At 33.9% G+C, this 18,150-nt stretch overlaps 4 protein-coding genes across 4 annotated transcripts; 3 read left to right on the forward strand and 1 right to left on the reverse strand.

Annotated features, from left to right (window-relative positions):
• The first annotated feature begins 4,942 nt into the window (after nucleotides 1–4,942).
• Nucleotides 4,943–7,658, forward strand: LOC7492233 (IAA-amino acid hydrolase ILR1). Its single transcript, XM_002308416.3, has 5 exons — nucleotides 4,943–5,373; nucleotides 5,752–5,877; nucleotides 5,973–6,287; nucleotides 6,834–6,962; nucleotides 7,043–7,658. Exons 1-5 carry the CDS (start codon nucleotides 5,026–5,028, stop codon nucleotides 7,445–7,447), a joined length of 1,323 nt encoding a protein of 440 aa, XP_002308452.1. The 5' UTR covers nucleotides 4,943–5,025; the 3' UTR covers nucleotides 7,448–7,658.
• A 1,592-nt stretch (nucleotides 7,659–9,250) lies between these two features.
• On the forward strand, nucleotides 9,251–11,836 carry LOC7466014 (IAA-amino acid hydrolase ILR1). The gene is made up of 5 exons (XM_002308417.4): nucleotides 9,251–9,778; nucleotides 10,036–10,161; nucleotides 10,260–10,574; nucleotides 11,035–11,163; nucleotides 11,256–11,836. Exons 1-5 carry the CDS (start codon nucleotides 9,428–9,430, stop codon nucleotides 11,658–11,660), a joined length of 1,326 nt encoding a protein of 441 aa, XP_002308453.3. The 5' UTR covers nucleotides 9,251–9,427; the 3' UTR covers nucleotides 11,661–11,836.
• A 1,772-nt stretch (nucleotides 11,837–13,608) lies between these two features.
• Nucleotides 13,609–15,787, reverse strand: LOC7466015 (putative pentatricopeptide repeat-containing protein At5g37570). Its single transcript, XM_002309372.4, has one exon. The coding sequence runs from the start codon at nucleotides 15,771–15,773 to the stop codon at nucleotides 14,082–14,084; it is 1,692 nt and encodes a 563-aa protein (XP_002309408.4). The 5' UTR covers nucleotides 15,774–15,787; the 3' UTR covers nucleotides 13,609–14,081.
• A 470-nt stretch (nucleotides 15,788–16,257) lies between these two features.
• On the forward strand, nucleotides 16,258–16,787 carry LOC7492234 (uncharacterized). Its single transcript, XM_002308418.4, has one exon. The coding sequence runs from the start codon at nucleotides 16,370–16,372 to the stop codon at nucleotides 16,553–16,555; it is 186 nt and encodes a 61-aa protein (XP_002308454.1). The 5' UTR covers nucleotides 16,258–16,369; the 3' UTR covers nucleotides 16,556–16,787.
• The last annotated feature ends 1,363 nt before the right edge of the window (nucleotides 16,788–18,150 follow it).

Consider the following 18,150-nt stretch of genomic DNA (forward strand, 5'->3'; position numbering starts at 1 on the left):
CTAAAAAGGAGAGTTACGTCTAGGTTACCAAAAGAAATAATGTACATGATTCATATTTGGTATTTACATTTTTGACATTGGTCCTTTTAAAAAAAGAGACGTGTCGACTTTGGTTTTTTGTATTTTTTACGACATGCAAGAAAATTTACAAGCATTTATATATATAAAAATATCAAAAATACCAGTAGAAAACCCCAAAAAAAATTACCTGAGTGCCACTGTATAGGTAAAAGACTGAAATACCCTCGGGTTTCTCGAAAAATTACGAAAATGCCACTGGCGGCGCGTGTGGCACACGCGCGGTTACTGTTGGCGGCAGCGAGATTTCTGTCCAACCGATGGTCGATCCTGGTAGATCTGATGTCGAGGATTCTGATGGTGGTGGTATTGACGGTCGTTGATGGCTGATGAGTGAGAATCGACGACTTGAAGCTTCGGTGGCCGACGAAAATCGCGCCCATTTTCCGGCCAGATGGGGAGGTAAAAACGCTGACAACGGCCGGGGTTTTGCTTTGTAGGAGGTTGGCGACCTTTCTGTGGTGGTTCGGAGGCTTCACACGGCCAGAGATGGGAGATCGGAGGAGAGAGAGAGAGTCGCCGGCGAGAGGAGAGAGAGGCTCTGGGTTATACTACGGTGTGAACGCTAGCACGGTACACCGATGCCGCGGAATCCTGTGAGCCGTTGGATCTCTGATGAAAAGATCATGCGGCTGTGATTGGCTCGATCTGCAGGTTGATCGGACGGTCCGGATGAGCAGATTTTTTATCTGGTGTGACGCGGTGTACCGAGAGCTTGGTACACCGGGTGACGTGGCGCCACCGGATCTAAAGGCAAATTGTTTTAAGGGCTGAGATTGATTTGGGTTTTAATTGGGTGTGGTAAGCCCTATTGTATCTTATTAAATCAACAGTTCAGATCTAAACACTATTAGATCTAACGGTTAGGATATTTTTGGTATTTTTCGGATTGTTTTTAATCGACATCAATATTTTACTTGCATGAAGAAATAGTAAAAAAACATGAATAGTGATATAGTCTCTCTATTCTTCTCTCCCCCTTTTCTCTTCCGACTATTTATATCCTTCTCTCCCCCGTTTTCTCTTGCGACTATTTATAGCCAATGAATGGGTACAAGAAGCATCTGCTTTAAATAAAAATTGTATTCATCCAACTACTCCGCATATAATAAATGTAACTGCCCCGCCTTATATGATAATTCTGTATTATTAATTTTGTTATATTATATATAATAATATATATTTATATAGGTAAAATTAAAACTCAAATCAGCATTAAAAAAAGCCCGATGAAACTTATTTTTTATCCTGATCGACATGGTTTGACCCGTATTGACCCGGTGAAATCGGTTTTGATCAAAAATAACGGTTTTGACCCGAAACGGCCCGAAACTCATTTTTTATCCTGGTCGACATGGTTTGACCCGTATTGACCTAGTGAACTTGGTTTTGGTCAAAAATGACGGTTTTGACCCGAAACGGCCCGAAACTCATTTTTTACCCTGATCGACATGGTTTGACCCGTATTGACCTGGTGAACTCGGTTTTGACCAAAAATGACGGTTTTGACCCGAAACGACCCGAAACTCATTTTTTACCCTGGTCGACATGGTTTGACCCGTATTGACCTGGTGAACTCGGTTTTGATGGAAAGATGCGGTTGACTCGAGAAAAATATATTTTTAAACTTTTTTTTCTTAATTGTTTTGGATTTTTATAAATAATAACAGAAATAAAATAACATTCGAGAAAATCTTGGTGGATCCAAAATTGGGTTACAACACGGTAAATAAATAAATAAAAAGTGTACTCTAATTAAAGACCATAGAAAGAAGTTGATTAAATATCTACAATTGCAAATATTTTACTTCATATATTTTTTTTCATATGTTTTCTTTTATTAATTCATTTTAGAGGTTAATTTTGGTGTCTATTACAAATTATTTTATCTTTTTGTAAATGTATCATGTATATACAACTTATCTATCTAATAAATTTCAATAATCTATTTGAAATATTATAAAATTATAGAAACAATTCAAAAAATTAATTAGTACTTTTAAGAAAAATTAAACTAAACAATTTAAAAATTTAGAGAGAAGGTGTTAATTAAATTCTTTTGAAAAAATAATGAAAAGTAAATGTAAGAAGTATAAGATAGATGTGAATGCAAATATTTACTTTGATAATTCTTTTTATTTAATATTTTTTCTTTTATTTATATTAGAGGTTAGTTCTGGTAGTGATTTTTATTTTTATAAATATATCATGCAAATACAACTTATTTATCTAGAATTCAAAAGAAAAAATCTAATGATAAATTATAATAATCTCTTTTAAGTATTATGAAATTATAGAAACAATTCAGAAGATTAATTACTATATAAAAAATAAATTTATACTAAACAATTTAAAAGATGAAAGATACTAAGATAGGGTATTAATTAAGATTTAAATTAATGAAAGTACGAAAGAAAAAGGTCAAGCATTGCAAGGCCAGACAGGTCAAGTCCACACGTCTGACTTAGTTTTTTAATATATAAAAAAATAGATAATGAGTTGTCCACTCTAGTTTTTTTAATGAACGACACGTTGTCTGTTAGAGTATTTTTCAGTTTTTGATGACCAAAAAATATAGGTCTAAGTTTTCATATCCTGAAACCTCATTTTTCAACTTGCTTTCATCTAATCACCTCATAAACATCCTAAAAATCTCAATAAAAAAATTTTCAATACTAAAAAACCATTTAATTGGTCTAAATACATAGAATCAAACAAAATTAAAATAAAATTTATAGAATTCGATCTACCTTTTTTTTTTTTTGCATGTTTAAAGAAAAAAAACAACCACCATTGAACTTCTTTATTTAATACAAACCCTTTGACACCAAGTTTGGCTTTATCTGGTTCGATGAACACTTTATCTCTCTTCCTAACCATCCAAGGATTAAAGCATGATAAAAAATAAAGTTTTGGATCAAAACTTAAAATAACAAGGATCAAAGATGAATACTTTAAAACTTCAAGGAGCAATTTGAATTTTTCACAAATTTTGGATTGTGAAAATTAGAAGGGTATGTTTTTTTTTCTTATGTTAATTTTGGTCCTTATTTTTTTAATATTTCTAGTCATAACCTAAACTTTTATTTCGTAATATTGATAATTTAACATCTGAATGTTTATTAACATGTTGGATATACGAGAGTATGCAAATAGAAATACATTCCAACACATAAAACAATGCCAGCAAAGTTTAAAATAATGAAATTAAAAAGAATAAAATTTAATACTAACATATCAAATACACAATAGCATGCAAATAAAAACAAATCTCAACACATAAAACCATGCCAACATAATTTGAAATGATAAAATTGAAAAAAAATTTATCAAAATGCGAATGATGAAAAAATTCAAAGATCTAAAAGAAAGAAACTGATAGTGAACAAGCATGTAAACAGTAAAATTTGAGTATTAAAATAGCATTTATAAAAGTGTTAAGGATATGTGATGGAGTTACTCAAACATAAAAGAATATTCATAATGGATAACAATTTTTAAATGACATATAAAATCAAGGACGAGTTCCTTTGAACTTAAAGAAACTGAAGCAATAACATTTTTAGAAAAATAAATATTTTTTTAGTTAATTTGATATTTGTCAATTTTTATCTTCCTATTCTATATTATTTTGCTTTAATAGTTTTTTATTTGAAAAAAATAGTTTTTCTAGTTTATCTTTATATTCAGTATTATGAATATTTTCTAGTTAATTTGTTCTATATGAAAAAGTTATAATGGATTTTTTATAAGTAAAAACTATAACAAATAAAAATGAAATATTTTAAAATTCTCTTCATAATTCATAATTATAATGTTTTTAATTTTAAAAACTATAACAAACCTGCTTTTGTGTGTGCATCCCATGGGTTAATTCACTATAATCTTAGGCGCTGTTTATTTGCTGGAAAGTAGTTTTCTTTTGGAAAGTGAATTCCGAGAAAGTGAATTCCGGAAAAGTAAATTATTTTCTGATGTTTGGTAGTGTAATGGAAAATAAGTTGGAAAACACTTTTCCAGTGTTTGGTAATTATGTCATGGAAAATGAGCTGGAAAATAATTTATTAATATTTTATTTTTCTCAAGTTTATTAAAATAATGAGAAACAAATCTTATAAATTAAAAAGTTGAATTAGAATGAAATTAAAAAAATATATAATTTCATAAATTATCTCAAATAAAATAAATAATAATCAAAATATTAGAGATCAAATCTAAAAAATAAAATAAAAATGAAAGATGAAGAAATTAAAATAATAATAATAATTAACATTTCATAAATTATTTCAAATAAAATAAGTAACAATTAAAAGAATGAGAACCAAATTTGATACATAAAAAATTTCAATAAAAAAATGATAAGGGAAAAGTAAATAACAATTATAAAAATGAGGACCAAAGTTAATATAAAAATTAAATTTTAAGAGATGAAATTGAAAAATAAATATTCAAAATAATATATATATATATATATATCAATTAAAAGTTTGAGAACCAAATTTGATATAATCAGCAAATAATATGACATTTCTAAATTTTTCACAACTTCCGGAAAGTGTTTTCCGCCCAAATTTTACAGGAAAACACTTTCCTGGAAACAAAGTCAAAATTTTCTTTGGCTGAAAAATGTGTTTTATTGACCAACTTTTTTAATAGCAAATAAATACAAGAAAGTTTGAAAAATAATTTCTTAAAAAATAAATTTCAAAAATTAAACATAACCTTAATAAGAAAACTACATAGAAAAACTGGTAATTTGTCTCCTAGTGGTTTATGTTAATAAAAGTAAAACCCCCTTATAGTTTTATAAAACCAATGCCACACTGGGCCCCATACGAAATATACAAATTAGATAAATTGCATGCCTTCTTAAAATAATCAACCTAAAAGAAAGACTCCAAAATCCTTCCATCAAGCCACAAAATCAACAACCGGCCTGCATTTCCAATGGGGTTAAGCACCTGGTTAGTCCTCTCAATCTTCCTATGCCAACAATCTTTGGCTTTCCAAACTGGTCAGGAACTGGGTCTTCAGTTTCTGACTCGTGAGCTGTTAGCAGCAGCAAGAGAAGCAGACTTCTTTGAATGGGTGAGAGGAATCCGAAGGAGAATTCACGAGTATCCAGAGCTAGGGTTTGAAGAGTACAGAACAAGTGAGATCATCAGGTCTGAGCTTGAATTGCTTGGAATCGACTACAAATGGCCTGTTGCCAAGACTGGAGTGGTAGCTACCATTGGTTCTGGTCAAAAGCCAGTTTTTGGTCTCAGAGCTGACATGGATGCCCTTCCTATACAGGTCCTCGCTCCCTCTTTTCTCTCATAGGTCTATGATTCCCTCATCCTCAACACACACAAAACGCACATAAATATATGGAACTAGTCCCTTCACAATTGATTACTGTTGGTCTATGCAGCAACTTGTACCAAGGATATCTTTTTTTATCACTATTTTGAGTTGTTAAAAAAATTTCATACCTTGAGATTGACATCATCTACCAATAGCTATCGCCCTTAAGACACCCAAAAGACACAAAAATATGGACCAAATCTGGAATATGCTGTAAGTTAACAACTGCAGCAACTTATACCAAGTAAATTGGGTTTTTCTTTTCACTCACTGTCTTGAGCTGTTAATAAATTCGCATACCTTGAAATTGACATCTTCGGTTCGAAGGAAGAGGTAGAGTGGGAGCACAAGAGCAAGATTGATGGGAAGATGCATGCCTGCGGTCATGATTCTCATGTAGCAATGCTGCTTGGAGCAGCCAAGTTACTTCAAGCCAAGAGAGACACACTGAAGGTAGATTGAAACTAATCATAAGAGACAACAATGAAAATTCGAAGTTCAAATTTTGTTATCCTTCTATTGGTTCTAAATTATTTTCTTTTATGAAGGGAACTGTAAAGCTTGTTTTCCAGCCTGGAGAAGAAGGTTACTGTGGTGCTTACCATATGTTACAAGATGGCTGTCTTGATGATATTGATGCCATCTTAAGCATACATGTTATCCCATCAGTACCAACTGGCGCCATTGCTTCAAGACCCGGTCCATTGCTTGCTGGTACGGGGCTTTTTGAAGCTAAAATCCATGGAAGAGGCGCACACGCTTCATCCCCACATTTGGCTAGGGACCCGATTCTTGTGGCTTCATCCACTATCGTTGCCCTCCAACAGATTGTGTCTCGAGAGACAGATCCTCTTGAAGCTGCGGTATTTCTTTCCCACTTCCCTTGAAATCATTCTTGAATGGGTCCATGTAGTTCCTCAAGGCACATGCAATTGCCAGTGAATTGCATTCACGTCTAATCTGGCTATATAGACAATCTGCCTGATAATATGGACGGTTTAATTCACCGAGTCAAATCAATACTGGCTCTTATCAATCCACTGTTAGGTTTGAAGATTGAATGGAGCCAGATGTAAAAAGGTAACTTGCGCTAATTCACTGGTGGCAATAGCCCTTGAAGCAATATCATCTTATCTGTTGTTGGTATCGTTTAATTTTTGTAATTAATTTAATTTTGACATTTGTGATAAAACTGATTGTTACCAAGAACAAAAATACAAAACAAACGCGTTTCTCTTTCCTTTGTTTTCTTCTTCTTATTTTTTATAGGTTTAAAACACTTAGTTGTATCCTTGAGTTTTATTCCCAATAACTAGTCTGTGATACATGCATTGAATTGCAATGAAACTCCACCTTCCAACAGCAACTGAATATTAACGAAATTCTTTCATTCATTTGAAATCATATAGGTGGTGACAGTTGGGTACATAGAGGGAGGCAAAGCTGGAAACGTAATTCCAGAATTTGTGAAATTTAGTGGAACCTTCAGGAGTTTGAGCAACGAAGGTGTCTCCTACCTGCAAAAAAGAATTAAAGAGGTGAAAGCATGCACTCATTCTGTGGTCCGTTCAAAGACAGAAATGCACCAGTGAAATAACTGAATTTGTTCATCTTATAGATTATAGAGACCCTCGCAGCAGCGCATCAATGCAATGCTACAGTGAACTTTATGGAGGACAGACATCTGCCACAGCCCGTGATGATTAATGATGAAGCACTGTATAAGCATGCAAAGAATGTTGGAGAGGCCTTACTCGGAGAACCCAATGTTCAGCTATTCCCAGTAACCATGGGTGGGGAGGATTTCAGCTTCTTCTCCCAAAGGATGCCTGCTGCAATCTTTGTAATTGGGACAATGAACGAGACTCTAAAATCATACAAGCCACTGCACTCACCTTACTTTTTTATTGATGAGGAGGCTCTTCCAATCGGCACAGCTCTTAATGCTGCTGTTGCAATCTCATACTTGGATACACATGTTATGAAGACATGTGAGGAACCTCCTTCAGCTTTCCCTATCTGAAAAGCAAGAATAGCATGCAAGCTTTCAGAAAATAAAATCAGCCGAAGTACAGTTGACATGATGCAAAAATGAAGATGCTGATGCAGTGTTTTAGTAATTGCATAATGAATATACTGTAGCAATTCTATACAATTGATGATATGCAATGCAACTACACTTCAAGAATCTTTAATGTTGAAGAATATTATTTTCATTACCCATTTTTATTGTATTTTCAGTCCAATTTAAATTTTTTATATTTAGTTTATTTTATTATGACGATAGTGTAGATAATATAAAAAGAAGAAGAAAAGAAAAGGAAAGCGATTAGGGGTGAAATACAAAGAAAGATAGAACAAGGGACTAAGATGATTAGGGACTAAAAAATGATGTGAAAGATAATGCATAAGAGAAAAATAAAAATAAATTGATCAAGGAGCAAGCAAAATTTAAAAATTATTAAAAACAATTTTACACATTAAAAAGAGAAAATTTAATTATTTAGGACTCTATAGTTAAGAAAGAAATAATATAATTATCTAATATTATTTTTTCAGATTAATTTTTTTTATTTTACGGGGATTCTAGACAATATAAATAGGACACTTTCAGACAAAGAGACAGAGGAGAAGGACAAGATACAGAGAGATTAAAATGGAGACTCTGGCAAAATAAATTAGCAAAAATCCTAGCACAGAAAGAAATTTATCTGGCAGCAGCCGCTTCTGGGCTTCGGGTCTTAGCACAGTGGGAGGTGGTCGGCACCTCCGGCACTAACAGAAAGGAAAGATAGTCTCAAACTAATTTGTTAGGTTCAAGATTTATAAATTTTAGAGTTATTAAAGGTTTATATAATTATTAATTTTATGATTTATAATTAATTGAAATATATATAAACTAGTCAAATCACTTACATTAAAAAAAAATTATTGTATGGCACGAAGTGGTCCAATTGCCCCACATGGAATGACGCTCCGAAAGGAAACTTGTAAGTATACACGTGCAGACCATTCGTTGGGGTTGTTTCTTTTTTTCAGCAATTATCTTCTCGTTACAGCTGACTCTAACGACTAGTAATAATGGTCAATCTTGATCCCATATACAATTTATTTGTTGTTCGAATAATTTTCTGGCTTTGTAATTTTGTTAATTCTCAAATCGCAAATATATTTTTGATGTTGACGTTGTTTTGAATAAATCCATGATGTATTCATGATTTTATTTTCACTTTTGTATATGCTTTATTATATTAATTGATTGAGATATTTTTATTATTATTATTAATGTGGGTATTCAGGTCAACTTGCGTGTACCTCGACTAATTTCACAGCTCTTGAAATTAATGATCATGTATGCTTCCAGTGACCTGAGATTTATTAGACTGGAACTAGTGAATTTTTAGAAAATAAACTCAGGGTCCGATCAGTTGAAGTACATCCATTAAAGTTTAATTAGTTGAGATATTTGTTGTTATTTATTATGGTTATGTTCGGTAAAATAATTAATTTATAGTAAGTTAATATAAATGAGGTAATTAAATAAAATAATTCAAAACTCGAGTCCCGTTAATTATTATTAGAACTCGGTATTGTATGCATTATAGATAATTTTTATTATAAAATTAAACAACAAGCTAGTTTGACTTTGACGATATGTTTTAGGTGATTTTCATTTTGTTTTAAGCATAACCCGATCTGAGATTACGTGCTAACTCTTCTTCAGAGGCGTAAGCAGGAGCAATGAGTGAGATGAATTAATGGCTTTCCAAGCTAGCTAGTATCCATTATAAATAAATAAAGCAAAAAGAAATCGATGAAACAACCACTATCAACCAGATAAGAATATTGTTCTTGTTATATATGTTAATTCGCTCAAATCTTAATGATTAAACTACGTAGACAAGATGGTAATTTGCCTTCAAATCAGTTTATAAAACCCTCCTGACCGATTACAGAAGGAAGACTCCAAAGCTTTCCACCAAACATTTTGCTTGTACTTTCAATGAGGTTAATCACCTGGTTCTTGCTCTCAGTACTCTTCCTTTACCAACAATCTTTGGCTTTCCAGGCTGGTCAGGAACTGGGCCTTCAGTTTCTGACTCGTGAGCTGTTGGCAGCAGCAAGAGAACCAGACTTCTTTGAATGGGTGAGAGGAATCAGAAGGAGAATTCACGAGTATCCAGAGCTAGGATTTGAAGAGTACAGAACAAGTGAGATCATCAGGTCTGAGCTTGACTTGCTTGGAATCGACTACAAATGGCCCGTTGCCAAGACTGGGGTGGTAGCTACCGTCGGTTCCGGCCAAGAGCCAGTATTTGCTCTCAGAGCTGACATGGATGCCCTGCCTCTACAGGTCCTCACTCTTGCCCTCTTTTATCTCAAAGGTCTATGGTCCCATCACCCTTTACACATACACAAGGACACGAATAAAACTGTGGAACAAGTCCCTCTCTATGATGGGCCACCATTGACCAGTGATGGTTTTTACTTTGAGCTAATAATTACAGCAACTTATAATAGGTATATCTGTTGTTTCTTCCTTCTTCTTTTTTAACTATCTTGAGCTATTAATAAATTTGAATACCTGGAAATTGACATCATCGATCGAAGGAAGAAGTAGAGTGGGAGCACAAGAGCAAGATTGATGGCAAGATGCATGCCTGCGGTCATGATTCTCATGTAGCAATGCTGCTTGGAGCAGCCAAGTTACTTCAAGCCAAAAGAGAAACACTGAAGGTATACAAACTGGTTTTAAGAGAGAAAATAAAGACTGGAACTTGAAAATTCGAGCATCTTAATTTCTCTTGGTACTAAACTATGTTTCCTTAATGTAGGGAACCGTGAAGCTTGTTTTCCAGCCAGGAGAAGAAGGCTATGCCGGTGCGTACCATATGTTACAAGATGGTTGTCTTGATGACGTTGAAGCCATCTTAAGCATACATGTTATCCCATCAGTACCAACTGGTGCCATTGCTTCAAGACCCGGCCCATTGCTTGCTGGTGTGGGGCTTTTTGAAGCTAAAATCCAAGGAATAGGTGCCCACGCTTCATCTCCACATTTGGCTAGGGACCCAATTCTTATGGCATCATCTGCAGTCGTTGCTCTCCAACAGATCGTATCTCGTGAGACAGATCCTCTTGAAGCTGCGGTAATTCTCTTTTACTTCACCTGAAATCATTCTTGAATTGAGATTGTAACACGATCCAATTAACTCATAAAAACAGTCCATGACATCATCTGTGATATAGTGTCTATGGTCGCTAGATTCGTGTCTAAAAGCCTCAACTGCCAGTGAATTGCATCTACGTCTAATCTGGTTTTATAGTTTGACTCATCGAGTTCAAACACAAGGTGGACATCTGCCTGCAAAATAGACAATTTGATTGTCTTGACATGATCAATGATAGGTTCTTCCAACCTGCTATTAGGTTTGGTGGAAACCGATCTAAAAAAGGTTCACAAGCTGTGCCAGTTGACAGGTGACAGTAGCACTTGAAGAAACAACCTGTCTGGCAATACAAGTTTTGAATAACGATGAACTCAGCCTTCCAAATTCCAACAGCAATTCAATATTAACAAAATTCATTCATTCATTTTGAATCATTTAGGTGGTGACAGTTGGGTACATAGAGGGGGGGAAAGCTGGAAACGTTATTCCGGAAACGGCGAAATTTGGAGGAACTTTTAGGAGTTTGAGCAACGAAGGTGTGTCCTACCTACAAAAAAGAATTCAAGAGGTAAAACATACACTCATTCTGTGATACTTTGGTTGTGTTTCCAATCAGTGAAAGAACGAGATGCAGAAGCAAAATAACTGTCCATTTTGTAGATCATAGAGGCCCATGCAGCAGTGCATCGATGCAATGCTACAGTGAACTTTATGGAGGACAGACATCTGCCACATCCTGTGATGATTAATGATGAACAACTGTATAAGCATGCAAAGAGGGTTGGAGAGGCCTTACTCGGAGAACCAAATGTGCAGCTATTCCCAGTAACAATGGGAGCAGAGGATTTCAGCTTCTTCTCCCAAAGGATGCCTGCTGCAATATTTGTTATTGGGACAATGAATGAGACGCTGAAATCACATCAGCCGCTTCACTCACCTTACTTCTTTATTGATGAGGAGGCTCTTCCGATAGGCACAGCTCTTAATGCTGCCGTTGCAATCTCCTACTTGGATACGCAAATTGTGAAGAATTGTGAGGAACCTCCCTCAGCTTTTGCTTTTTGAAAGCAAGAATAACATGCAAGTTAACAAAATCTGCAGAAGTGCAGTTGACATGGTGCAAAATAAATGTGCTGTTGCAGTTTTTAACTAATTGCAAAATGAATATGCTGTAGCACGTCTTTGCTAGAGATGATATGCGACTACATTTCTGAGAATCTAATGATTGGGATATTTAGTAAGCTTTCAAGATCTTAATAAATCAAGTTGAGCATCCAAATCCCCCAGGTTAGTAGCAATATCTGAGATGCTTCCTGCCCTATGGGAAAAGGAAGGAAACGGAAACAATGAAGCTTTGTCAAGAAATTAGCGATGCTACAAAAATTGAGATTGTTCAAGTTAGTGGCATACCTGACTTTACTTTCCCAACCTTATGCTCGCTTCTTATGTGTGCAACATAGGATATAAAAAAACACCCAAGGGAAGCTTGTTGGGAAGGTGATTAAAATCTCACGAGCATGGTATTGTTAGCGAACTGCAGATGGTAGCAGTTATATTTTATCAAATGTAAGGCATCATCTTCATTCAATCAATGGACAGCGAAGATGGTTGCTTCACTGATATCTTTTACAAGCACCATCTTTCCGTTGCTTTGACAACAATTAAGCTGCTGAAGTTTTCAGGTCGATGCAGGTTGAAACGGTGATGGAAAATCAAATCAGTTCCTTTCATTAGACCTACACATGAACTTAACTCTAATACTGTTTGGAGAAAATCAAGCCCACTCCTCCCAGCTACTGAATACTGTGTATCCATGGTGCTTAGTGGTTAGTGCTGAGACAGCAGTGAAGTAACCTGTAAAGCTATTTACACGCACCTGAAGAAACTTGTATCACATATTCATATTCTTATATATTTTAATGATAATAATTAAATAAAAAATATATTAATATTATATTTAAATAAGTTTTATTTAAAAAATATATTTACAACTAAAATAGAAATAAATCCAAAAACAAAGCAAGTGAACTTATAATTCAGTATTTTAGAGTTACTCTAAAACTCGCATATTTTGTTCTGCATGCATAAAAAGAAAGAACATATATCATATACAAGCTTTTCTAAGTACAAAAACATTACATAAATATTAGTCCTTGATTATACTCATATTTGTGCAATCAAATCTTCATAATCTTTATAAGAATATACTTTTTTATTTTCAGTACACTTAAAAACTTTGTAATCTTATAAATGTTATCTTGTGAAATATAAAGAGACTAGAACTTTTAATTGTATTATCCATTCTATTGATAGAATATCTTGATCCAAATAAAAATCATCAATTGTAAATCTTTGAAAGTTTAAATGAAAAACTCTTAGTTATTGGTGAGAGACATCACCAAAATAAAATTTTAAAAAGAAATTTTTTTTAAAATGGAGAAAAAAGATTTAGTATGGATTCATCAAATGACATTATATCTTTGAACTTGAATTAGTGAAGAATACAATGCTCAAGTACAATTTGATATTTAAGGTGTGGATGTAGACTTGCCAAACTATATTAAAAATCGAGTTTATAATTTCTATTTTTTAACTCCTTTCTTTAAGTGATTTAATTATATTATTTGTTAATTATATTTAATTAAATGAATTAATTATTATTAGTGAAACACCTAATTTATTTTCTAAATATATTTTGCTTTAATACTAGAAAAACAATATAAACCATGGCAGCAAAACATGTGCACAGATGATTAATCTACCTCCCCGCTTCCTAGTGAATATATGAAGCTTGAGATAGCTTGTTTCTTGACTTTACTTTTTTTGTTCAATGTCGTCTCTAATAACAGTCATGATTGAACAGATCACCATTCTCAAGTCAAAAACATATTATGAAAGCCTTGAACAAGCTTCATTCAAAGTTGTGAAGGAATGAGCACCTTGACATAATATTCAAGATCAAATAAACTTCTCCAACAGAAAACATGAGTACAGCAGCACATAGAAGTGGTGATTAGGTTAAAACTACTGTAACATTTTCATGAGGAAACTCAGGCAGCAAATAATTTGCTCCTTCACCAGTTAGAACAGTCAATTGAATGGGTAAGTCTTAAATATGTACAGGACTCAAGCTTCTTACATTCTTGGACATGATATCAAAGAGCAAATTTGCCAAGAATATCAACTGAAAAGGGATTTCATCAAATATCTCAATGCCCATGAAATACTCATCATCTCCACACGCTAGCTTAATGTTTGAATGTTTGCAATCAAAACGCAATTTTCCAAGTTCAATTGCCTAATGCTGCAACCAGGGACAGGGGACAGAAGGTCTAAAGCTCTAAAATTAATGGAGCAATGGATTGGAATCCACATATAGGTTCCTCAAACCAACCCCCTTCCAGAAAGTCAATCTAAAATACTTCTTTTATACACCAACTAATTCTACACGGAAATATGGGATCGTTGAGGATGATGCCATTAATTTCAGGCCTCTGTAAATATATAACTGCAACCAGGTATTTTTCTAATCCCTCTCTCCTTCATTTCATCCCTAACAATAGAAACATCTAACCATTGATTTGCTGAGGCATAGATGTTAGATAAGAGCACATAACTACCAGCCTTTTCAGGTTCAAGTTCTAACAGCCGATTAGCAACCTCCTCTCTCAACTCAACATCACCATGCAATTTACAAGCCCCAAGCAGTGCACCCCAAGCACAAGCATGAGGCTTCAAAGGCATTGACTTCAGAAGATCGTAAGCTGCCCTTAGCTGTCCTGCTCGGCTAAGTAGATCAACCATACAGGCATAATGATTAGGAGAGGGAACTACAGAGTACTTGTTTTTCATGGTATCAAAAAAGTGCCAGCCATCCTCAATAAGCCCTCCACGGCTACAAGCTGTCAAAATTACAGTAAATGCCACTGTATCTGGAATTAACCCCTCATCTAACATCCTGTTAAACAACTCAACAGCCTCAACTCCTCGTCCATGAATAGACAATCCTTGTATCAAAGAACAACATGGAATTAGGTCACGACTAGGCATATCTTCAAACAATTTTACCGCCTTTTCCATGTTCCCACACTTCGCATGCATGTCAATAAGGGCAGCAAGAACATGAGCCTGACGAGTATCAATTGATGTCTGGCTCAAATAACTATCAACCCATTTAGCCAAGTCTGAATTACCCAGTTGGGAACAAGCAGACATCAAACTCACCATTATAAATTCATCGGGCTTAACATTCATAGACACCATTTCAAAAAATATCTTGACGGCCTCATTAGGCTGTTCATTCCGAGAATACCCAGAAATCAATGCGGACCATGCAACAACATCTTTTTCTGGAGCTTCATCAAACAATGCCCTTGCAGACGCCATATCCCCTACTTTCGCATATCCATCAATCATAACTGTAAATGAGACAACATTTCTCTCGACCATTTCATCAAACACCTTCTTCGCTCCACTCAAATCCCCTGCTTTCCCCAGGCCACTGATCATTGCATTCCACGACGGTAAATTCCTCTCCGGCATTCTCTCAAACACCCTCTTAGCGTTTTCCAAATCCCCAACACTTGCATATCCAGCAACCATTGCTGTCCAAGAAACCACATTTCTCTCAGGAATTTCATCAAACACCTTACGTGCACTCAATATCTCCTTGCATTTACCATAAAAACTAATCAAACTAGACCCAACATAAACATCATCACTAACTCCACACCGTATTGCCGACCCATGAACAATTTCACCTTCTTTCAGTCTCAATTCATTAGAACAAACCTTAATTAGCAGCGGATAAGTGTATTTATCAGACAATGCATACTCGCTTTGTTTCATTCGATAAAAGAGCGAAAACGTGTCAATGAATTGGGAATTTTTAGAGAAGATTTTGAGGAGGATGTTATAGAGGAAAGTGGAGGGGTTAAGGAGGCGATTAAAGATAGAAGTGGAGTAGGAAACTGAAGTAGAGATGGAGAGAAAGTGGGAGATTATAAAGTGGTCTTGTTCAAGACCTTTGTGGATTATGTGGGCGTGGAATTGATGAAGGTGAGGGATTGTTTTGCAGGATTTAATGAGAAGTGAGATTGAAGGGTTAGAGGAGGAAAGATTTAAAGGCATGGATGGGCTTGTAAGAGAGAGGGGGTTTCCTTGCATGAATTGGTGCATGAGAAACAGAGGAGTTAGATGTCTGTGTTTTATTTTTTTAAATATTTTTTATTTAAAAATATATTAAAATAATATTATTTTTTATATTAATGCATTAAAATGATTTAAAAATATTAAAATAAATATTAATTTAAAATAAATAAATAAAATTTAATTTAAAAAAAAACAGTTTTGAACCGTAAAAAAAACAACAGGATTTAGTGGGCCAGATAATTGAATGGGTTTCGGCCCATTTATAAGATATTTAACTTTTTCTGTTCAGTATATGAAAGAAATATATTCTTATGAATTTTTCGGGTAGATATATAAAAATTGTGCCTTTTACGTTATTTTAAAAAAATAATAATAAATTTGATTAATTTGCAAACCATCGTGAAGTAAGAACAAGGTCGAGGAGAGTCGATCATTAGCTTGTTGATAGCTTTATCTATTGATGGCCCAACTCGTCTCATGGGCTAAGCCCATCAAACTCGAATAAATCCCCTTTGCAATGCGATCAGGAATATCTCCGATTCTCCACCAAGAAAGAGGAGGCCAAACCAAGCCGATTCTGTGAAATTAACAAACAAATACGATAAATCAAACCCAGATAGATAATGATCTGGGCATACCCACCAACTCGGAAGCAACTAGCTGCCACTGTTGGGTTGTTTCTCACCGGTGCTTCACTTTCAGTCTATGGAGCCTACATGTCCCTCGCCAACATTGCCCCTCAACAAGCCCGAACCAAGGCTCGTAGCGATTATATTAAAGACCGCCTTCGGAAGATGCTAGACGATTAGACCTCTTCCATAGCCTCCTTAACGGCGGCGCGTGATGGTTTGGAGGACTGCGGCAGGTGGCCTATGGTTTTCGTCTCTCAGTTTTGTATCTTTCGGTTCTACTTGGGTTGGGCTTTCTAGTTGTATTGGGCTGGGCTCCTTGTTTTAAAATTGTTGTGGTATTTTATGCGCTCCATCTATTTACAATTATTAGCATTATTAGTTTTTTTTAATGATATGAGGTTTTCTCGAATTAACTTCTTTTTTTTTTTTTGGCAGTCAGCCCAGAATACGAATGAGATATATTTAATTTTTCATATGCTCAGAAGCAAAAATAAAAAATATATATAAAAAAAAACTAATGTTAATATAAATGCATCCTTCCTATTCCTCTTAGGTGCAACGAAACAATTATGTAGGCACTAAGTGGTATAATTCATTTCTCAATAATATAGAAGAATTTGGTTTGATTGTATGTGAATACTAACGAATTAGAGGATTAAAATTGAAAATAAGGTGAAATGAAAACTTTTTATTTAAAAAAATATATTTTTTGGTTCTTTATTATTTTTAGTTCAGCCATCAAGTTTTTTTTTTAATTTTATCATTTAATATTGTATTGATTGGTAATTTAGTTTGATGATTTGTCTCGTATTGTTTTCTTTGCTTATTTTTAAAGGCCTTAATGCATTAGGCTACTCAGCCCTACATGGCTAATCTTTAAAAAAAGAATTCTTAAAAAATAGATAATTGAAAATATAATATATGTAATTTCCTTTAAATTCTTAGATTAGTTAATATTTTTTAAAAAATATATATTATTTAATGAAAATCCATTTAATTCTTATTTATTCTTGAATGATTGTTATTTTTGTGTAACTCATCATAATCATTTTGTTTTATTTTGTTCAGTTGTTTTACTATGATCGCTAATTCTTATTATTATATAATTAAATAAAAGTTGTTTAAAAAAAATAAACTTATTGTCCAATTGGATTCGTGACTCGGGTTTCATGTTTGACAAGTTGACCCGAATCGAACTGATATGTCATCATCTTAATATCAAAAAATTAGATGTTATCTTGATTTTTTTTTAATTCAAACCAAGTTTTTAACAATGTTTCAAGTTGTTTTTAGACTTGTCAAATTGACCAAGTCACATTAAATCAACTCTTATTTGGTTTAATTTAATACTCGGGCTAGGCAGGAATTCAGGTCAGAAGGTTTCAAGGATGAGAAATCTCTTAAACTCTTTTAGGAGAGAGAGATTGCTTACATATTGTACTCTATTCACTCTTAGAAAATAAAAGTCATAACTTTCTTTTGTGTTACCTCAAGTGTTAACTCTTTTCTTTTATGTTTTAGGTGTTTACGTATTGTACTCTATTCACTCTTAGAAGAAAAAAAAAAAAAGCATAACTTTCTATTTATGGGAAAACCTAAAAATTCTATAAATAGAAAAATATTAATTTGTCCCTTAAATAATGTCACATATATTATTTTAAGTTAATTTTAGAAATTTATTCAATCAAGTCCTTACTTTATTGTTTTTAGATCTAGAACTGTAATCTCTTGAATTAATTGCATTTTATTTCTTAATTTCTAAAATTTATTTA

Source organism: Populus trichocarpa, chromosome 6, assembly GCF_000002775.5.
Source record: "Populus trichocarpa isolate Nisqually-1 chromosome 6, P.trichocarpa_v4.1, whole genome shotgun sequence".
Classification (NCBI taxonomy): Eukaryota; Viridiplantae; Streptophyta; class Magnoliopsida; order Malpighiales; family Salicaceae; genus Populus; species Populus trichocarpa.

Bases quoted from the DNA above. Each gene is read 5' to 3' on its own strand.
- LOC7492233 (XM_002308416.3), top strand. From the start codon at position 5,026: ATGGGGTTAAGCACCTGGTTAGTCCTCTCAATCTTCCTATGCCAACAA. The intron at 5,374-5,751 runs GTCCTCGCTCCC...TTCGGTTCGAAG, and splicing joins TGGATGCCCTTCCTATACAG to GAAGAGGTAGAGTGGGAGCA. The intron at 6,963-7,042 runs GTGAAAGCATGC...TTCATCTTATAG, and splicing joins TGCAAAAAAGAATTAAAGAG to ATTATAGAGACCCTCGCAGC.
- LOC7466014 (XM_002308417.4), top strand. From the start codon at position 9,428: ATGAGGTTAATCACCTGGTTCTTGCTCTCAGTACTCTTCCTTTACCAA. The intron at 9,779-10,035 runs GTCCTCACTCTT...CATCGATCGAAG, and splicing joins TGGATGCCCTGCCTCTACAG to GAAGAAGTAGAGTGGGAGCA. The intron at 11,164-11,255 runs GTAAAACATACA...TCCATTTTGTAG, and splicing joins TACAAAAAAGAATTCAAGAG to ATCATAGAGGCCCATGCAGC.
- LOC7466015 (XM_002309372.4), bottom strand. From the start codon at position 15,773: ATGCACCAATTCATGCAAGGAAACCCCCTCTCTCTTACAAGCCCATCC.
- LOC7492234 (XM_002308418.4), top strand. From the start codon at position 16,370: ATGATCTGGGCATACCCACCAACTCGGAAGCAACTAGCTGCCACTGTT.